The 18617-nt window shown below is 35.1% G+C and overlaps 1 protein-coding gene across 2 annotated transcripts in view; it reads left to right on the top strand.

The window, feature by feature from the left end:
• Positions 1-18617, top strand: part of ARFIP1 (ARF interacting protein 1) — a 79303-nt gene that overhangs the window by 22396 nt on the left and 38290 nt on the right. Inside the window, exons 3-6 of one of the 2 annotated variants that reach the window (XM_084883967.1) lie at positions 12175-12283; positions 14481-14576; positions 16353-16465; positions 18097-18318. In XM_084883967.1, the coding sequence (XP_084740093.1) occupies positions 12175-12283; positions 14481-14576; positions 16353-16465; positions 18097-18318 (540 nt within the window). The remainder of the gene's footprint in view (positions 1-12174; positions 12284-14480; positions 14577-16352; positions 16466-18096; positions 18319-18617) is intronic. The other variant, XM_084883968.1, reaches the window with a different exon arrangement.

Consider the following 18617-nt stretch of genomic DNA (forward strand, 5'->3'; position numbering starts at 1 on the left):
TAGGATTCCTATTCTCTTCCTACTAGATACCAATAGCACCCTCCAGTTGTGACAAGCAAAATGTCTCCAGACATTGCCAGTGTCTCAGGAGTGGGCAGAAACTTGCCTCTGTATGCAGTCAAAGCTGGTTAACTTGCTGCTTTGTAAGTTTACTCATTGGTTAATGTAAAATTCTCTTTTTGGAGATTCCCCTGCAGTGCTATTTCACTTTCTATTGAGAGGTAAAGGAAAAAAGGAGATGTTGTCCTGAAGGTCTTCCCTACTTAGATGTAATTTTAAAACTGGGAAAGGTTCCTTAGAAGCAACAATGCACTTCAACCAGCACTTCACCTCCCTAAAAGAAATCCAACATCATAAAACTTATTTCCATTTTTACCTCCTCTTATGAAAAATATATGCATGATGAGAATTTCTTACATATTTAATATGCTTTAAATAATATAAAAATTGGCCGTGTGATCGATCCCTTTTACCATAAGTAAAAAATAGTATTTTAAAAGCATCTTTTGACTATGTTGAATAAATTAGACCAAGGATCTATTAGGCATATAAAGGGTTGGAGGAAAATAAGTTTACAGTTGTTTGTATGGAAAATAACACAATAATAATAATACAAGAATAAACTCTGGCCCGGTCACTGTGGCTAAGTGGTTGAGTGAACGAGGAGGTCATGATGCGATTCCCATTAGGGGCTGTGCAGGAAGCAGCTGATCAATGATTCTCTCATCAGAGACAGATGTTTCTGTCTCTTCCTCTCCCTTCCTCCCTGAAATCAATCTATATGTATATGTATATGTATATCTATATCTATGCCTATATATCTATATCTATATATTCAATAAGCTCTGTTTTTCATACTCACAACTATAAACCAACTTGTGCCCCACCCTATATCTATCTACATTTTGGCACACTTTTCCTTTGGTATTTTATTAGCAATAAAAGGGAAATTGCATTTAATCTCATCCACATTTCTATTTTAATATAGATAAAAGTTTATAAAAGTATTAAAGTGTATTTATTAGCATTAGACTATATTTTATGGACTAAGAAAGATCGCATGTAAAACTGGATCATGACCACTTTTCTGAGGTATTTTACTTATATACACCTTCCTTTTATACATACTTGCTGTCTGAAATTGTATAATGGCTTTTATTTAATGCATACTACACTTTAAAAAATATAATCTTGTATAAAATGAGCAGTCGTTTATTAAGTTGTCATCACTTCGCTGGCCTGTTGGTGTCACTGTGGCACAGGCAATGAAATTACAAATGTTTTTGTGTCTAGTGTTTCATTTCTCATTTGATTTCCCTTTTTAGTCTGAGCTAAGAGAGGCTCTGGTTAGAGTTTTCACATTTATATAGAAATTTTAATGTATGAACCTATCATAGGGATTCTCTTGCAGTGCTTTAACATGTTAATATTTTGAGGTTTATTCCTCTTATTCAGATAAGGGGCATAGGATAATGATCTTAAAATAAATTATTGCAATTTATTTAGAGCAAAAATATTTTTGCTTCTTAATAAAAAGTAATTCATATTTTTTGAAAATTAGAAAAGTTCATTTCTAGAAATACAAATTACTGACTTGTAACTGCATGTTATAATTTATTGTTATACTGCTGGTCACAATATTAGATTATAAATGTGCAATTTGTGGCATAAAATAAAGAGAAGAAGAAAATAATTACCTTCATATGGTTGAAATTTCTTGTGAATTAAATTATATTTGGCAGATTTAGAGAAATTACCTCAATAGGTGTAGCTGAAAGGAAACTTTTCTTGTAGTTGGCCCAAAACTAAAATCCACAATTTAGGTTTTTTCCTCTAGAAAAAAATTTACATATACACAGGATACCAAGTTTTATATTCAATTTTAGGGAGTTTAGCACCCCCCTAAATCCTGTCTTTGGATCCTTAGGTTTCCTGGATCTTAAAACCTCCTGATCTACAAGTTTTGAGTTAAATCACAAGATTTTAGTTAAGTGGGAGTACCTTTGAGATCCCCAAGTCTCACTACTTTTCCCAAGAGTTTGGAATCACCTGTAGGACAGAGACAGTGTGTAGCACACAACACAGTTATAGTTAACAACAGTTGCTCGATAAAGGAGTGAATTCCAATATAAGGACTTAAAATTTAACATGTTTTCTACTTCAGTCATCCTATCCTGGAGTTTGAATAGCATGTGATTAGTATGTCTTTATAATACACAGTTTTTACCAAATGTGTATCTTGGACCCTTTTAGAGGTATGGCAGATGGTTTGCAAATGTTTTTCATTGTTTAAACCATGCAAACCTAGATTCATTTTAAATATTTACTTTTCAAGTATGAAATATATTCTTAACTACTTTACCAAAAATAAGTTTTAAAATAATATGTTGTTTTATACACACACACACACACACACACACACACACACACATATATATATATATATATATATATATGTATATATATATATATATATATATATTTTAATTCTGGATTGGGATAGTTGTTAAAATTGTGAATAAATGTACTTTTTAATGAAAGGCCGAAGCCTTATCTAACTTTATTATAATCCGTAGGTTGTACCTTTATTTATAAACAAATGCTATCATGAGTAAGTTTTTGATCTCTAGGAGGAATTTTTTGAATGGAGATACATATAAATTTTCCCAGTGATAGTCTTTGAATTAATTCAGCAGCATTAGACTTAAGACTCCAGTGGTTTTGCTTCCTGACTGATGACATGGTCCAAAGAGTGGCCATAGGAGTGCCAGTTGATTAAGTTAGGTAGAGCATGAAAGATGAGAGACATTAGGGATGAAGAAGTTAATGAAATATGAGACTAAAGTGTAGATTGGATTGTACTGTATTAGTTTAGCATACCTTTTATCTGCCCTCAATTTTTGTTGGCTTTGTTCACAAATTACCAAACCTGAATCAAACTACCAACTTTAGGTTTTCTATAAGTGTATGGAGGGGATGAAAATCATACACCTTTACAGATTGTTATTACTACAACCAGTCATTCTGCATCAACATAGGTAGGCAGGCTTATACAATTGACTTTATTTTAAGTATTTTATAATTTGTATTTTAAAATAAAGCAACAAACTATATACCATGTTAGTAGACTGTTTTTGGTGAGCTGTGAAAATTCAGTATAAAAGACACCTTGTATATAATTTTGGAAGGAATTGCAAACTGAACATAGAATCATTCCCTAAAAGTGTGCCCAGTGACATGCAAAGGGTTCAGAACACCCAGGATAATGGTAAGAGCTGGAATAGAGCAGAAGACTTGGATATGCCAGAGCCCCCAATAAAGGTTTGGGGTTGACTGCAAAGATGGTAATTGACAATGTTAAGGTGGTGAAGAGGGCAGTGAGGTAGGGTAGCCCACAAGGAAGTGGGGACTGGGGTCAGTACTGATAGGAAAGCAATTCTCTACATCAGAGTCCCTCAAAATGTAGACAAAGGATTACCTGCATCAGAATCACTGGGTTTACTTATTTGAATCACTAGGCTCTACACTCCAACTTTTTTAAAAAAATATATATATTTTATTGATTTTGTACAGAGAGGAAGAGAGAGGAATAGAGAGTTAGAAACATCGATGAGAGAGAATCATCAATCAGCTGCCTCTTGCACACCCCCTACTGGGGATGTGCCAGCAACCAAGGTACATGCCCTTGACCAGAATCAAACCTGGAACCCTTCAGTCCTCAGGCCGACACTCCATCACTGAGCCAAACCGCTTTTGGCTTCACTCTCCAACTTAATGAGATTCCCAGCAGGCAGCTACTAGTAAGAAGAATCTGCATTTTTAATAGGTTTCTCATGTCATTCCTACCCAAATTAAAATTTGAGACTGGTAGTTGAGAAGTACTGTGGAGGGCTGAGGAAAAGCTGACCCTGCCTTTTACCTGCTTGGTAAATAGAGTGTTGGAGAATAATCAGCTTTGACACAAGCTAATGGTGGAGAGGGGGTGGAGGGGCCACTATGAGGAGGTTAAGGGTGTTACAGTTCGTTTAGAGTAGAATTTGGGATGTGGAGGTCTGTTTGAATAATAGCTTTGCTTCTAGCAGATATCCCTTATAGGCAGCTAACCATTAAAACGGCAGAGGGAAATTTTAAATGATCAAAATTCACAGAACATTTAACATAGTTTTAAAATATTTTTCTTTAACAATTATATTATGTAAATGCTTTGAAAAGTTTTACCCATTTTGAAGAATGAGATAGGATGTTTAAATTGAGAAAATTACTTAGTAAATGAAGTGTTAGTATTATATCTGCTAGATGATAGAAATAATAAAGGGAAACAAGGTTGATACACAACCTTGGTTGATCTTAGTGAGCTTACAGCCAATGGGGTAAGAGGATGTAGACAAATTAATTTTACCATGTGAAGTGATATGCTAGACCAGGTATAGCATGATCTGGGAACTGATAGGAGGAATATGGAAAGATCACCCGAGGAATTGCTATTTAAGCTGAATCTGAAGGATGAGCTAGCCAGATGAAGAAGAGTGAAGTAAGTTCCCCCTTTAGAGGCAACTCTAAAGCCCTGAAAAGGGTATAAGACCATAAAGTTAAAATTCAATATTGTTCAAGTGGAGAATATGGGGGCAGATGTGTAAGAAATGAGGCAGGCAGAGAGGGAAGTAGGGGCCAGATCCTTAAAAAACCTTAAAACCATGTTGAGGAGTATATACTTCACCTAAACGGTAAATGGAGAGTGGTCCTAAATGACATAAAAATGGAAGTTTCTCAGTCTGATTTGCTTTGTAGAAGTGTCCCTGCCTGCAGTTTGAAGAGTGAATTTCAGGAGTGACAAGACTAGAAACAAGGGAACAAGGGAGAAAAATTAAATAGATCAGTTCGATCATCAAGGAAGGAAGGGAAGCAAGACTTAGGACTTTTCACTTTGTAGAGAAACTAGAACCAGAAAGAGCATCAAGACATTTTTAAAGATGTAGATAGGAGGAAAACTGGGAGAATATGGTGTAAAGAAACTGTAAATAGGAGGGAAACTGGGAGAATATGGTGTAAAGAAACTAAGGAAGACGAGAGTTCTGTAATTTATAGAATACTTGGAGAATCCTTACAGATTGTTGGTACTTACAGTATATGTTTTGAGAGTCACTCCTTTATTCAAGATTTTTCCTCACACCAAGTAATTAATAAATCTCTAATTCTGCTTACCTCTTGTAGTGTTGTGCACCTTCTTAAGGATGTGTATTTTAAAGCAGATTTGCTGAACATTTTGTGTTCTGTATGTGTTGGTCTTGCACTAAATTTAGTTCAAAAGCAGATAACCTGCTAAATTATAAGTTCTAAACTTACATTTTTAATCTCATTCTTATCTTACCTCAGTTAAAATATGCAAAATGGATGCAAATTATTTTGGTTTGAAATAAGCAACCCTCAATAGTTTTATGGAAAATGTTACTATAAATGTTATTTTGTATCTTTTCAAAAGGATTTAAAGTAAACATGAAACTTTATTGCCAAAAGCATTTTATTTTATTTTAGCTTAATTATTTGAAATTTTATTTTTAAAAACTATTAAATACCGCAGCACTATCCTCATAACTTGAATAGGAAGTTAACTTCAGGTTTATTCTACTATATTGTACAATTATTAAGCACAGCTTTGCAAAGTCTTAAACTTTGAGTTGAATGTCAGTGACATAAAAATGGAAATAAGGGATTTTAAGTTGTTGGTTATGAATGGGCTCATTGTCTCTCAAATGTACTCTGGAAACTATAGGAGTGAATACAGTAGCAGATATTTAAAATGTTACTAAGCTAGGCACTGCCTTATAACTGAGATACTTTTTTTTAGAAAATGTGAAGGTTAATATAAAGACATATTTTAAGTTCTCAGAACTATGAGGTTAAATTAGATTACTTAGAGAATTTATATTTTATCAAAAAATCAGTCAACAAGCTTATAAAATACTATAATGTCACAAATCATCTATTCCTCTCACATAATACATATTATTTTGTGTATCACTTAGCTGCCAGACTACTGTCAAAATGGTAACTATGTTCAGAATTGAATGGACCCATTTGTTACTCTTTTGGTTAGAATCCTTGTATCAGTAACAGTTTAGGCACAGGAAGGCGTAAGGGCTTTTCAGATTTTACATCTGTTTTACATAAAGAACATGGTGGGTTTTTTTTCCTGGAAGAACTTTTGCTTGTTGAATAAAGGACCCCTGGGAGACTGTTGGGTGAGATGTAATATCCTCAGACAACTAGAAGTTATTTCTTCTGGAGGTCATGTATGAGAAAATGGAAAGTGTCCCTGTAACTTCTTGAAAACGCAGGTAATCAGGGATAGCCATTGTGTTTACTGTTCAACCAATTACTAATTCCCCTCTTTCCAACTACTGTTACTATTATATCTCTTTGTTGGAAGTTTATACATTTTTGTGATAGGACAGATAATTCAAATAAGTATTATTCTCTCAGGTAAGTTCCAAGAATACAGTAAACACAGCTTTTTGGACCTCTGTGTCATTTGTATGTTGTTTTAGTTCTTAGCTCAAAATGGATCAAAGATTTAAATGGTAAGTGCTAAAACTATAAAACTCTTAGAAGAAAAACATAGATTTGAATCTTAATAACCTTGTATTAGGCACTTTAGTTTCTTAGATGTGGTACCTAAAGCACAAGCAACAACAACAAAATAGACAAATTGGACTCTATCAACTTGTAAAACTGTTGGGATTCTAAGAACACCATGAAGAAGGCGGCAAAAGGCAGCCCACAGGAAAAAAAATGTTTACAAATCATCCTATCTAATAAAAGACTAATATGCAAATTGACTGTCGCTCCAACATACAAGATGGCCAGCAAGGGAGGGCAGTTGGAGGGACCAGGCCTGCAAGGGAGGGCAGTTGTGGGTGATCAGGCCAGCAAGGGAGGGCAGTTGGCGGGGGGAAGGCCAGGTCTACAGGGAAGGGCATTTGCGGGGGGACCCACGCCTGCAGGGAAGGGCAGTTTGGGGGGGACCAGGCCTGCAAGACAGGGCAGTTAGGGGTGACCATACCTGTAGGGGAGGGCAGTTTGGGGGACCCAGGCCTACAGGGGAGAGCAGTAAAGGGCGATGAGGCTAGTAGGGGAAGGCAGTTAAGGGTGACCAGGCTGGATGGGGAGGGCAGTTAGGGGCAATCAGGAAGGCAGGCAGGTGAGCAGTTGGGAGCCAGCAGTCCTGGATTGTGAGAGGGATGTCCCAGATTGGAGAGGGTGTAGGCTGGACTGAGAGACACACACCCCGCCTTGCACAAATTTCATGCACCAGCCTCTAGTATATATGATAAAGGATTTGTGTCTTACAACAACTCAATAGTAAAATGATAAACGACCCAACTAAAACTAGGGCCAAAGATTTGAATAGATATCTCTCCAAAGAGAATATACAAATGGCCAATAAGCACATGAAAAAATGCTCAACATCAGTAGTCATTAGGGAAATACAAATCAACACTACATTGAGATGCTACTTCATAGGATGGCTATAATGAAAAAGATAATATGTGTTGGTGAGGATGTGGGGAAGTTAGAATGCTCATACATTGCTTTGTGGAATGTACAATGGGGCAGCCATTTTGGAAGGTAGACAGTTCCTCAAAAGATTAAACATAGTATTGCCATATAACTCATCCAAAAACACATACACTAATGTGATAGCAACATTATTTGTCAGGGGCAAAAGTGGAAACAGTCCAAATGATGGTCCATCAGTTAATGAATAGTTAAACAAAATGTGCTATATCATATAATAGAATATTATTCAACCATAAAACGAAATTAACTGCTGCCCAGTCAATGTGGCTCAATGGTTGAGTACAAACCTATGAACAAGGAAGTCACAGTTCAGTTCCCAGTTGGGCACATGCCCGGATGGAAGGCTCGATCCTCAGTGGAGGATGTACAGGAGGCAGTCAGTCAATGATTATCTCTCATCATTGATGTTTCTCTCTCCCCTTCTCCCTTCCTCTCCAAAAAAAATAATGAAATAAATATTAAAAAAAAATAAAAATGAACTGCTGATGTACAGGGTGGGGCAAATGTAGGTTTACAGTTGTTCATATGGAAAATAATACAATAATTAATAAATAATAAAACAAGAATAATCACTGTCTTTCACTTATTCACAACTGTAGACCTACTTTTGCCCCACCCTATATGCTGCAATATGAATGAACCTTGAACTCAATATGCTAGAAGACAGATACTATATGATTTCATTTATATGACTTTCCAGAATAAGCAAACCTATAGAAACAGAAAGATTAGTGGTTCTCAAGGGCTGGGGAAAGGTAGGAACGAAAAGTAGCTTCTACTGGGTGCAGTTTCTTTTTGGAGTGATGAAAATGTTCTAAAACTAGTGGTGATGGCTATACAATTCTAAATAAAATTTATGGCATGAGAATTATATTTCAATGATATGCATACCTAGTTATTTACCATTTAGTTAAGAAATAGAACATCATTGTTATCTTTTAAGTCATTGTACTTTCTCCACATAGCCACATGGCTCACTCTCTCATTTCTTTATCCAGCATTCTGCCCCATTTTACCTCATTAGAGAGACCTTCCCAGATTGCCCCACTTAAAGTAGTACTCTTTGCCTATCAAAGGCACTCTGTGTCTCTATCATCCTGCCTTTAAACACACACACACACACACACACACACACACACACACACACACGTAAACAAACAAACAAACAAAAAAACCCTTATTGAGTCCTTACTGCTTATTTCCAGAACTTTTTATTACTTAATATATTATTATACAAGTATTTGTTTACTATCAGTCTCCTCCCTGTAGTGTCCAAAGCTGTGGCTGTCCTGAAGGTGGTGCTCATCAAATGTTGGCTCTGTTTGTAAATAAATCCTTGTGTTTCAGATCTCAGGCAGTACTTCCTTCTTTTCTAGTTAGTTCTCATGGACTTAGTCCCTATTCTGAAGTCCTCAGGTAATTAATGTCTTTACTTTGGTACTAAGTTCAACTTTTACGTTAATGTTTGTATATCTTGTCTCTCCAGTCAGGCAAAAACTATATCTTTTTATTTTCCCAGAAAGTCTAACATATAGTAAGAGTAAGCAAATACTCATTAAGTTAAATGTGAAAATAAACCTATTGCTATGGCAGCTTCTTAATCTACAGATGTTGAGTCATAAATCCTTTAGTTCCCTCAACAAATTATTTATTCAACAAATATTTATTGAACATCTACTAAGTCTTGGGCACTATTTAAGGTGCTAAATATATAGCATAAACAAAATAGGCAAACTGTTCTCATGAAGTTTACAGTATAGTGAGGGGAGAAAAAACAAATATTCACATATTTCTTAGTGAAAACTGCTAGAAGAAAAATAAAACAAAATAGGGAGTTCCTGTGTGAAAGTTGTGGGAGTTGCTATTTTATACATTGTTGGAAGGAAGCATCTCTGGTTAAAGAAGCAAGCCCTATGGATTTCTGGTAGATGAGCATTCTGGAAGAAAAATACAATAGTACAAAGGTCCTGAAATAGAGGGAGGTTTATTGTTTTTGAAGAAACTGTGTGGCTACAAGCCTGAGAGGCTAGTAGATGACGTTATATCATGTAATCCCTTAAGAACATTTGATGGTCTGGATTTTAAGTCAAGTGAGATTGGGGGCTGTTAGAGAGATTTTATAGGGGATACCTTTGGTTGATAGGTGGAGTTAGAGCCATGTGTCATGGACAGAAGAAGGCAGACCAGTTGGGAGGCTCTTGGAATAATCCAGGTGAATATTATACTAGCTTATATTAGGGTGGAAGCAGTGGAGGGGGAGAGAGTTGGCTTGATCCTGGATATATTTTGAGAGTAGATCTAATAACATCTGATTATTGTCTGGATGTGGGTATGAGATAAAAAGGAGAGTTAAAGATAAGTCCTAATATTTTTGGCTAAGTTTTTGGTAAAAGAGATGCCATAAACTAAAAGGAGTGAAAACTATAGGTGATGTTATTTTGTTCTCTTTTTTTGCGGGGGGGGGGGGGGTTGGGGGACGATTAGTGTATAATCAGTAAGTTTGGTACATAAAAGTTTGAGATGCCTATTTAAAATCCAAGTGGAAATGACAGGTATGATATATTTAAAGATTAGATATATTGGAGTTAAAAAGAGAGGCTCAGTAAGGCACATAAATTTGTAATTGTCAATGTATGGATATTTTCAAAGCCAGAAAAATCAATATGATCACCAAAGAAATTAATATAGGAGAAAAAATCCTCAGACTGAACCCTTAGGCACTACAGGATTTGGAGGTTGGGGAGATGAGGAGCAATTACTGAAGGAGACAATAGGACATAGAGGAAGATCAAGAGTGCCTTGAATTTGGGGAATGTCAGTGTAACAAGGAGAGAACATCACCTGTGTCAGATGCGGTTTGATAAATCACCTGAGATGAGAATTGATCTCATTAGTTATTTAGAGTCCACCATACCAATCAAGTAATTACCCAGGCAAAATTAATAAACTTCTCAAGAAAAACTATGTCAACACTTGTTAGTTATGAGAGACTGTATGTTAAGTTTTGAATTTGCAAATTAGAAAACTCAATGTTCTGAGTTTTCAAAGTGTAACTGTACATTGTATATAGTGGGGTAGAATATAAGGAAAGAATTTTAAAGACATATTTACCTTTTTAGTGCATCACTAACTTGTCATTATTGTGAAAAACAAATAAAACCTATTAACAGAATCTGATTATGAAAATTAGAAAATTCCTCATATCCTTTGCCAAAACCGGTTTGGCTCAGTGGTAGAGCATCGGTCTGCAGACTGAAGGGTCCCAGGTTCCATTCCGGTCAAGGGCATGTACATTAGTTGCAGGCACATCCCCGGTAGGGGGCGTGCAAGAGGCAGCTGGTCGATGTTTGTCTCTCATCGACGTTTCTAGCTCTCTATCCCTCTCTCCTCTTCTCTGTAAAAAATCAATAAAATATATTTAAAAAAAAAAAAGAAAGAAGAAAGAAGAAGAAAATTCCTCATATCCTTGCCCAGTGGTCAGCAAATTCATCAGTCATAGAGCCAAATATCAACAGTACAATGATTGAAATTACTTTTGAGAGCCAAATTTTTTAACCTTCTTCTAACACCACTTCAAAATAGACTCACCCTGCCGAAACTGGTTTGGCTCAGTGGTAGAGCGTTGGTCTGCGGACTGAAAGGTCCCAGGTTCGATTACGGTCATGGGCATGTACGTTGGTTGTGGGCACATCCCCGGTAGGGGGTGTGCAAGAGGCAGCTGGTCGATGTTTCTCATTGACGTTTCTAGCTCTCTATCTCTCTCCCTTCCTCTCTGTAAAAAATCAATAAAATATATTAAAAAACAACAACAACAACACAAAAAATAGACTCACCCAGGCCGTGGTATTTGTGGAAGAGCCACACTCAAGGCGCCAAAGAGCCGCCTGTGGCTCGAGAGCCGCAGTTTGCTGACCACGATCCTAGCCAAAGGAAAAAGAGGACTTTTAATTAGAAATCTATGCCTCTTGGTTTTCTCTCTCTCCCTTTTTTTCTTTTCTTTCCTTCCTTCCTTTCTTTTTCTTTCTTTCTTTCTTTTTTTTTTCAGTATGGCTGATGTCGAATATTATAAGTTCCAACTATAAACTAATTTGCTTAATGTAAATTTAATGAGCAAGAAATTTTCTTTTTTTCACACTGTTCAAAGTCAGAGAAGCCTTGTTTACTGAACTAACCTTGAAAATTAATATTGCAAGTGGATGATTTGTTTATACTGATCATTAGCCAGACTCATTATGATTATATTACACACCAGTCAATTTTTTATTATTAGATATGCCCTTTTAGTCATCTTAATTCTGTTCTCTAAAATGATTTTTCTGATGTATCAATAAATTAGAAAATTCAAAATTGAATTTTAATACCTTCCTGCTACATAGTTCTAGAATAATGAAATTAATTTGTACCTCTTAATAGCAAATCTTGCTGAGTTTGCTGCTGTTATACATTGTTATAGAATGCTGTGATAGCATAAGGGAATACTACACAGTAGAGAGAAAAATAGTTTAATATGTGATTAAAAGAACACAGTTATCCTAAACTGTTAATGTGGGGTGAGATTTTCACAAAGATTTTCTTTTTTATTCAAACATTGCTAAGGATTTGAAGCATTCATTACCAGCCGGACTTGGTCTCTCAGAAACCCAAATTACATCTCAAGGCTTTGACAGTACCAAAGAGGGGGTTACTGAAGCAGGAGCATATGAAGGTAAGAGCCCATGCATTTTTAAAGATGGCTGGGTGGAGGATGCTAGCATAATAAATGCTACCTTTATTAAAAAGCATAAGAATTGAGTCCTTTAATTCAATGATAAAACACCAATTATAAGCATATTCCTTTTTCTTTTTAATTTAATGATTTAGGAATTGTTTTAGTATTAGTCTTGATATAAATAGATCATTGTGCATGATTTCACTGATTACTAATTAGGAATTATTTTTCCATCATCATTTATCCCCTTTGTGCTCTCTTAGGAATTGGTTTTAAATTATTGAAATAAAAACTCAAAAATTATATCAAAATGCAGATTTAAATGATTTTAGCTTTTAAGCACAAAATGTATATAGCTACATTTTGTATAAATACATGTTTCCTATATCAAAGCAATTAGGAAAATAAAACTTTTATTTTTTCCAACAATACATGTTGTATAGGACATCTCTACCATCACCATAAGATTTAGTAATTTGCTAAGAGGACTCAAAGGATTCCTTGAGTTAGTATTATTTCAGCAAAAAAAAATAACAAGCACAGTTAGCAAAGGTAAAGGATGCCTGAGATGAAGTCTGAGGGAACTAGGCATAAGCTTGAGAGGGTCTTCTCCCATTGTAGTCACATGGGCCGTGCTGAATTTCCCCAGCAGAGTTATGACCCACGTGTTACTAAACAGGGAAGCTCATTAGAGACTCAGTGCCTGGGATTTTTACTGGAAAATGCTCCATAAGACCCTGTGCCTCGCATATACCAACATTCCAGGCTCCCAGAAGGAAAGCAGGTATCTAGCATAGATATGTTGTGTAAACAGTTTAGGCACAGTGAGCCTGTCTTACTCTTCTGGAAATCTTAACCAAATTTAAGTTCCCTGACACCATTCAAAGGCCATTCAAAGGCCAATCTTATGAGCTAGTCTTTTTTAAGAATAAGCAATTAGACTTGCTGTATTAATTCTTCTGCACGTTACATATATATGTCTATTTTTACTATAAAGGACAAAGTTGCATCCTTTGTAATATTCTTGCCCATAACAACCTTTTATTTATTTTTATTTTTTTTAATATATTTTATTGATTTTTTTACAGAGAGGAAGGGAGAGGGATAAAGAGTTAGAAACATCGATGAGAGAGAAACATCGATCAGCTGCCTCCTGCACACCTCCTACTGGGGATGTGTCTGCAACCAAGGTACGTGCCTTTGACTGGAATTGAACCTGGGACTTTTCAGTCCACAGGCTGACGCTCTATCCACTGAGCCAAACCGGTTAGGGCCAAAACAACCTTTTAAAAGTTTTGTTTTTGTTTTTGTTTTCATTTTTTCATGAGTGAAAGAAAATAAAACCATGTAAATATTTGGGTATAAAAAATGGGTTTTCTTCCCCTGGTCATTGTGGCTCAGTTGGTTGGGTATTGTCCTGTGCACTGAAAAGGTTGCTGATTTGATTTCAGGTCAGGGTGCATACCCGGGTTGCAAGTTCGATCCTCAGTTGGGGCACATATGGAAGGCAACCAATTGATGTTTCACTCTCACATCGATGTCTGTCTGTCTGTCTCTCCCTCTCTACTCCCCAAGTATTTCCTTGGGTGAAGATTAAATAAATAAATAAAATATTTACTTAAGCTTTAAATCAATCAATTATGGGACTTTAATTCCATTCTACCGTAGTAATTTATTTTAAAAAAGTAGAGTCCAGGCAAAGTTCTGTTTAGACCTGCTCTTAAGCAAGTTTCTTCTTATAGTTATGTGTCTTGTTTGGTCTTAAGAGTTCGATGAAAAATTTATTCAGGAACTCATCCTGCTCACATTCATTTATTATTTAGTTTATTCCTACAAGAAAGCAAATATATTAATTCTAGGTGTGTTTTTTTTTTTTAAAAAAAAATATGTTTTTATTTACTTTAGAGAGAGGAAAGGAGAAGGAGAGCAAAACATTGACTGGCTACCTCCTTCATACCCCTACTGGGGATCAAGACTGCAACCTGGGCATGTGCCCTGACTGGAAATCAAACCGTGACCTCCTGGTTCATGGGTCGATGCTCAACCACTGAGCTATACCAGCCAGCCTATTCATTCCAGTTTCTAATACTAGTTTTTGAATATTTTAAAGGCAATGTTAGTAAATCTATATTAAAAATGAGCAATATGTGGAGGAGGAAAAGGATTTTCACAGTTAAATGTCTATCCTTTTCAGGTCCCTCAGCACCACCATTGCCATCTGTTATGTCTCCTAGCAGGGTTGCAGCTAGTCAACTGGCTCAACAAGGAAGTGATTTAATTGTTCCTGCAGGTATTCACTGCACTCATTGGATAAAGCACTTCTTGCTACTGCTGAAGCTAAACTAATTCACTCAATTTCATAATCACTTGCTTAATACTCTTAGGTGTGTGTTATTCTGACTTTTTTGGTGGCTGCTGCTTTTTCTTTTTCTTTCTTAGCAATAAGGGAGATGATCATTCTAGCCATACATATCTTTCTGACTTTTAAAAGTTATTAACTATATCTCATACCTGAAATTTAATTCACTTTAAGATTTAAAAACATGGTAAATTTTGATTCCTTTAAATCATCCTTTCTTTGTTCTGGGAAATGTAGGTTCACTTACTTGATCCCAAACTCTCAACTTTGCAGCTCTGCTCTCTGTTTTCAAGTTAAACAAGAAAGGTGTCTTCAACAGTTGGGTTGGGGTTGTTCATTGTTTGAAATGGGTCATGTGTCTTCCCATTTTCAACCTCAGCTTACAGATAGTTTGCAGACTATAACAAATACTATGTAATTTACTAGTTTGCCCAATGAAAAATACTTGGGGAAAAACCCATTTCTTTGCACTGAATTTATTCTCCACTTTAATATTTCTGGACTATAAAAATAGGAAAAAAATTGAACGCCATATTTCTTTTTATATGACATGTTAACCTTTTGTATTTTGTTTTTATGAGAATTTTTTTATATATACATCATTTTAAAAAATAAATATTTAAAAAATAAATATTTCTGTATTGATTTCAGAGAGGAAGGAAGAGGGAGAGAGAGATAGAAACATCAATGATGAGAGAGAATCATCGATTGGCTGCTTCCTGCACACTCCCCACTGGGGAATCGAGCCCGCAACCAAGGCATGTGCGCTTGGCCGGAATTGAATCTGGGACCCTTCATTCCGCAGGCCAATGCTCTATCCACTGAGCCAGGCTGGATAGAGCTATATACATAATTTTTTAATTTTAGATTATATTAAAGCTCTGGTAAAAGCTGATCTTGCTATAGGAGAAAAGAAATTTTTGCTGACTAATTTTCTTAAACCATTTGTTATAACTTTATCTTATTTCATTGTTCTTCTAAAATTATTATAAAGTTTTTATCTCAAGTCATTAGTATCATAAATGTTTAATAAATATTTTCTTTTTTGAAAAATATTTTAAAATTAAGAATTAGATAGTTGTTGCATTGTTTTTTATGTCAGGGCATCAGACTGCCTTTAGTAATTATGGGTTTTTTTGTGGAGGAGGGGGTGTCTCTTAAGAAAAAAAGAGGTTCAATGTAGGTCTTGTTTTAACCCAGCCTTTCATACTGGTGGTAAGATATTTTTAATGATTGTTTGAAATTTGAATTGTATTTTTAAATCCTCCTTAATTACAGTAACGTTCTATTGTTGTCTGGTCTGCATTGTACAGTGAAAGGAGATCACGGTGTGAGGGTATGTGGCCTTTCAGATTTTTACTGACACAGGTCATTAGATTATAAGATTAATTGTGGAAATTTTATTTTTCTTCAACTAAAAAGCACTTGTTTAGAAAAGAAGGCTGATTGCAACTTTTTTTCCTTTTTTTTTTTTTTTAAAGAAGATGACAAGCACATGGCATTTGTGTTTAGTAGAAATATTTTTTAAGTGTTAGGAAATTATCTTCAATTATTCCAGGAAGTTATAGACCTTCAGTTTGTGGGACCTTCTCATTTTTTTAAATGCATAAGTAGTTTAATTTGAACAGCATCAATGTTTTTGTTTTTTCCCCCCTTCTTGTCATTACCTGGTTTGTGTTTTTATCTTTTGTGTTTATGATCATGCAGGTGGCCAGAGAACACAGACAAAAAGTGGACCAGTTATTTTAGCAGATGAAATTAAAAATCCCGCAATGGAAAAGTTAGAACTTGTTAGAAAATGGAGTCTAAACACCTACAAGGTTTGTAATTTTTTTTTAATGTTTCCACCCTAAGTAGCTCTAGAAATTTATATTTGTGTTATTCAAATTATTTTGCAATTGTATGAACACATAAGAGAGCATAATGCTATCTAAAAATGAAATTACAATTGGAAAATGAAATGTTTTGTTTTATTATTGATCTTTATATAAATGTAGTTTAAAAAGTCAATAGGAAAAGGGTAAAAAAAAAAACTATTAAGATGCTTATTAATTTATAGATAGAAATATATTACCTTGAAATATATTTAGTTGTAGAATTGCTATAGATATGTTTGTCCCTACTTCCCTCTTTTTGATATTTTATAGTAGCGATTTTCAAATCTTTTTCATCTCATGACACACAAAAACTAATTGCTAAAATTCTGTGGCACACCAAGAAATTTATTTTTTGCTGATCTGACTAAAAGAGATATAATTTTTATTAATTCCCACCAGACGGCTATTGTTATATTGGCTGTTGTCATTTTTTAAATTTATTTTACAAACTAAGGGAAAAGAGGTCAGTGCCCCTGATTAAATAAATACAAGCATTGCATGGTTTAAACATTCTTGTAGTGTGTGCTGCAGCACACAGGAGAGTCTAGGCTACCTATCAAACTGTTAATAGTAGTTCTGAAATACTTAGTGGGATTAAAAGAAGAAAGAAGAAATTCACATTTTATTTCCCTCATTATTTTAATTTTACAACAAATATTAATTCTAACCAAAACTTTGAAAGAGATGATAAAAGAGCATATTTGCTATTTAAGAAATTATAATACTGTACTTACTCACTACTTATTAGAACTTCTTTCTTTAAATGATGAGGAGTATATTAATATCCTGTAGGTTATTTATAAAATGTATTATTGAATAGTGAAATTGCTTATAATTTTTTATTTCTAACAAAAAATACTAGAAAATTTATTCTAGTATGTTCTGAAATTAGGTATTTTTTAAAAGTATTTTTTTATCATTATTTCTGAGGCAGAATGGAATAATATAATTTAACTCAATTTGAGCAAAAGTAAAAGAATTCAGAAATCTCTAATATCCTTTCTTCTCCTCCCTCACCCCTCTCTTCCTTTTCCTCCTATTCCCCCGCAGCTCTAACCTCTCTTCTTTTCTTTCCCCCCCCCTTTCTTCCCTTCATTTCTCCTACTTACACACATACATATGGTGGTTTAAGGGGAAGATAAAAGGAGGAAAGTCATATGAAATCAATAGGAGAGTGTAATTTGATATTATTATTCCTTAGTAATTAATAGGCCAATACTGTTCTTAAATCAATGCTAAGTATCTCAGCTGTTTTAAATAAGCTACCAAGTGCATTAAGCTTAAAATATGATTTTGTGAGAGCTTATCTGGTAATATATAAATCAGCTATATAAGTCTTAAAACGTCCTCTGATTAGTAGTAGTTATTAGACATGTCTGGTAAATTTACTTTCTGAGTCCTAATGAACTTGAAAAGGGGCACTGACAGTTTTCAGTTGTTGGTCTGCCTTTTATGAAGCCAGAAATGATATACATCATATGCTCTAGCATTTTACTTTGGATTGCTGCATTATTTTTTTTTCTTTTGTTCCTTTTTTTTTCCTTCCTAAACAAAATGCATCTTTTCACTTTTAGTGCACTCGACAAATTATCTCTGAAAAGCTAGGCCGTGGATCAAGAACTGTGGACCTTGAACTTGAAGCTCAGATTGATATATTAAGAGATAACAAGAAAAAGTATGAAAATATTCTAAGACTTGCTCAGACATTGTCAACCCAGCTTTTCCAGATGGTACATACACAAAGGCAACTTGGAGATGCTTTTGCTGACCTGAGTTTGAAGTCACTAGAACTCCATGTAAGATTATTTTAAATAACTATGGGACGGGAGAAGGCGAGTGGCTATAGGAATATTCTAAGAGGTAGTTCGTTACATTTCTGATTTGCTGAAGTCTTAAATTGCAATCTTGAAAGTTTTTTAAAGATGTCCTATATAATAAAACCCTAATATGCAAATTGACTGAATGGTGGAACAGCCTGTTGCTATGATGTACACTGACCACCAGGGAGCAGATGCTCAATGCGTTGAGCGTCTGGCACTTTCCCCCCACACACACACAGAGAGAGAGAGAGAGACAGAGAGACAGAGAGAGACAG

This window comes from Pipistrellus hanaki, assembly GCF_964339955.1.
Source record: "Pipistrellus hanaki genome assembly, chromosome: 5".
In the NCBI taxonomy this organism is placed as follows: Eukaryota; Metazoa; Chordata; class Mammalia; order Chiroptera; family Vespertilionidae; genus Pipistrellus; species Pipistrellus hanaki.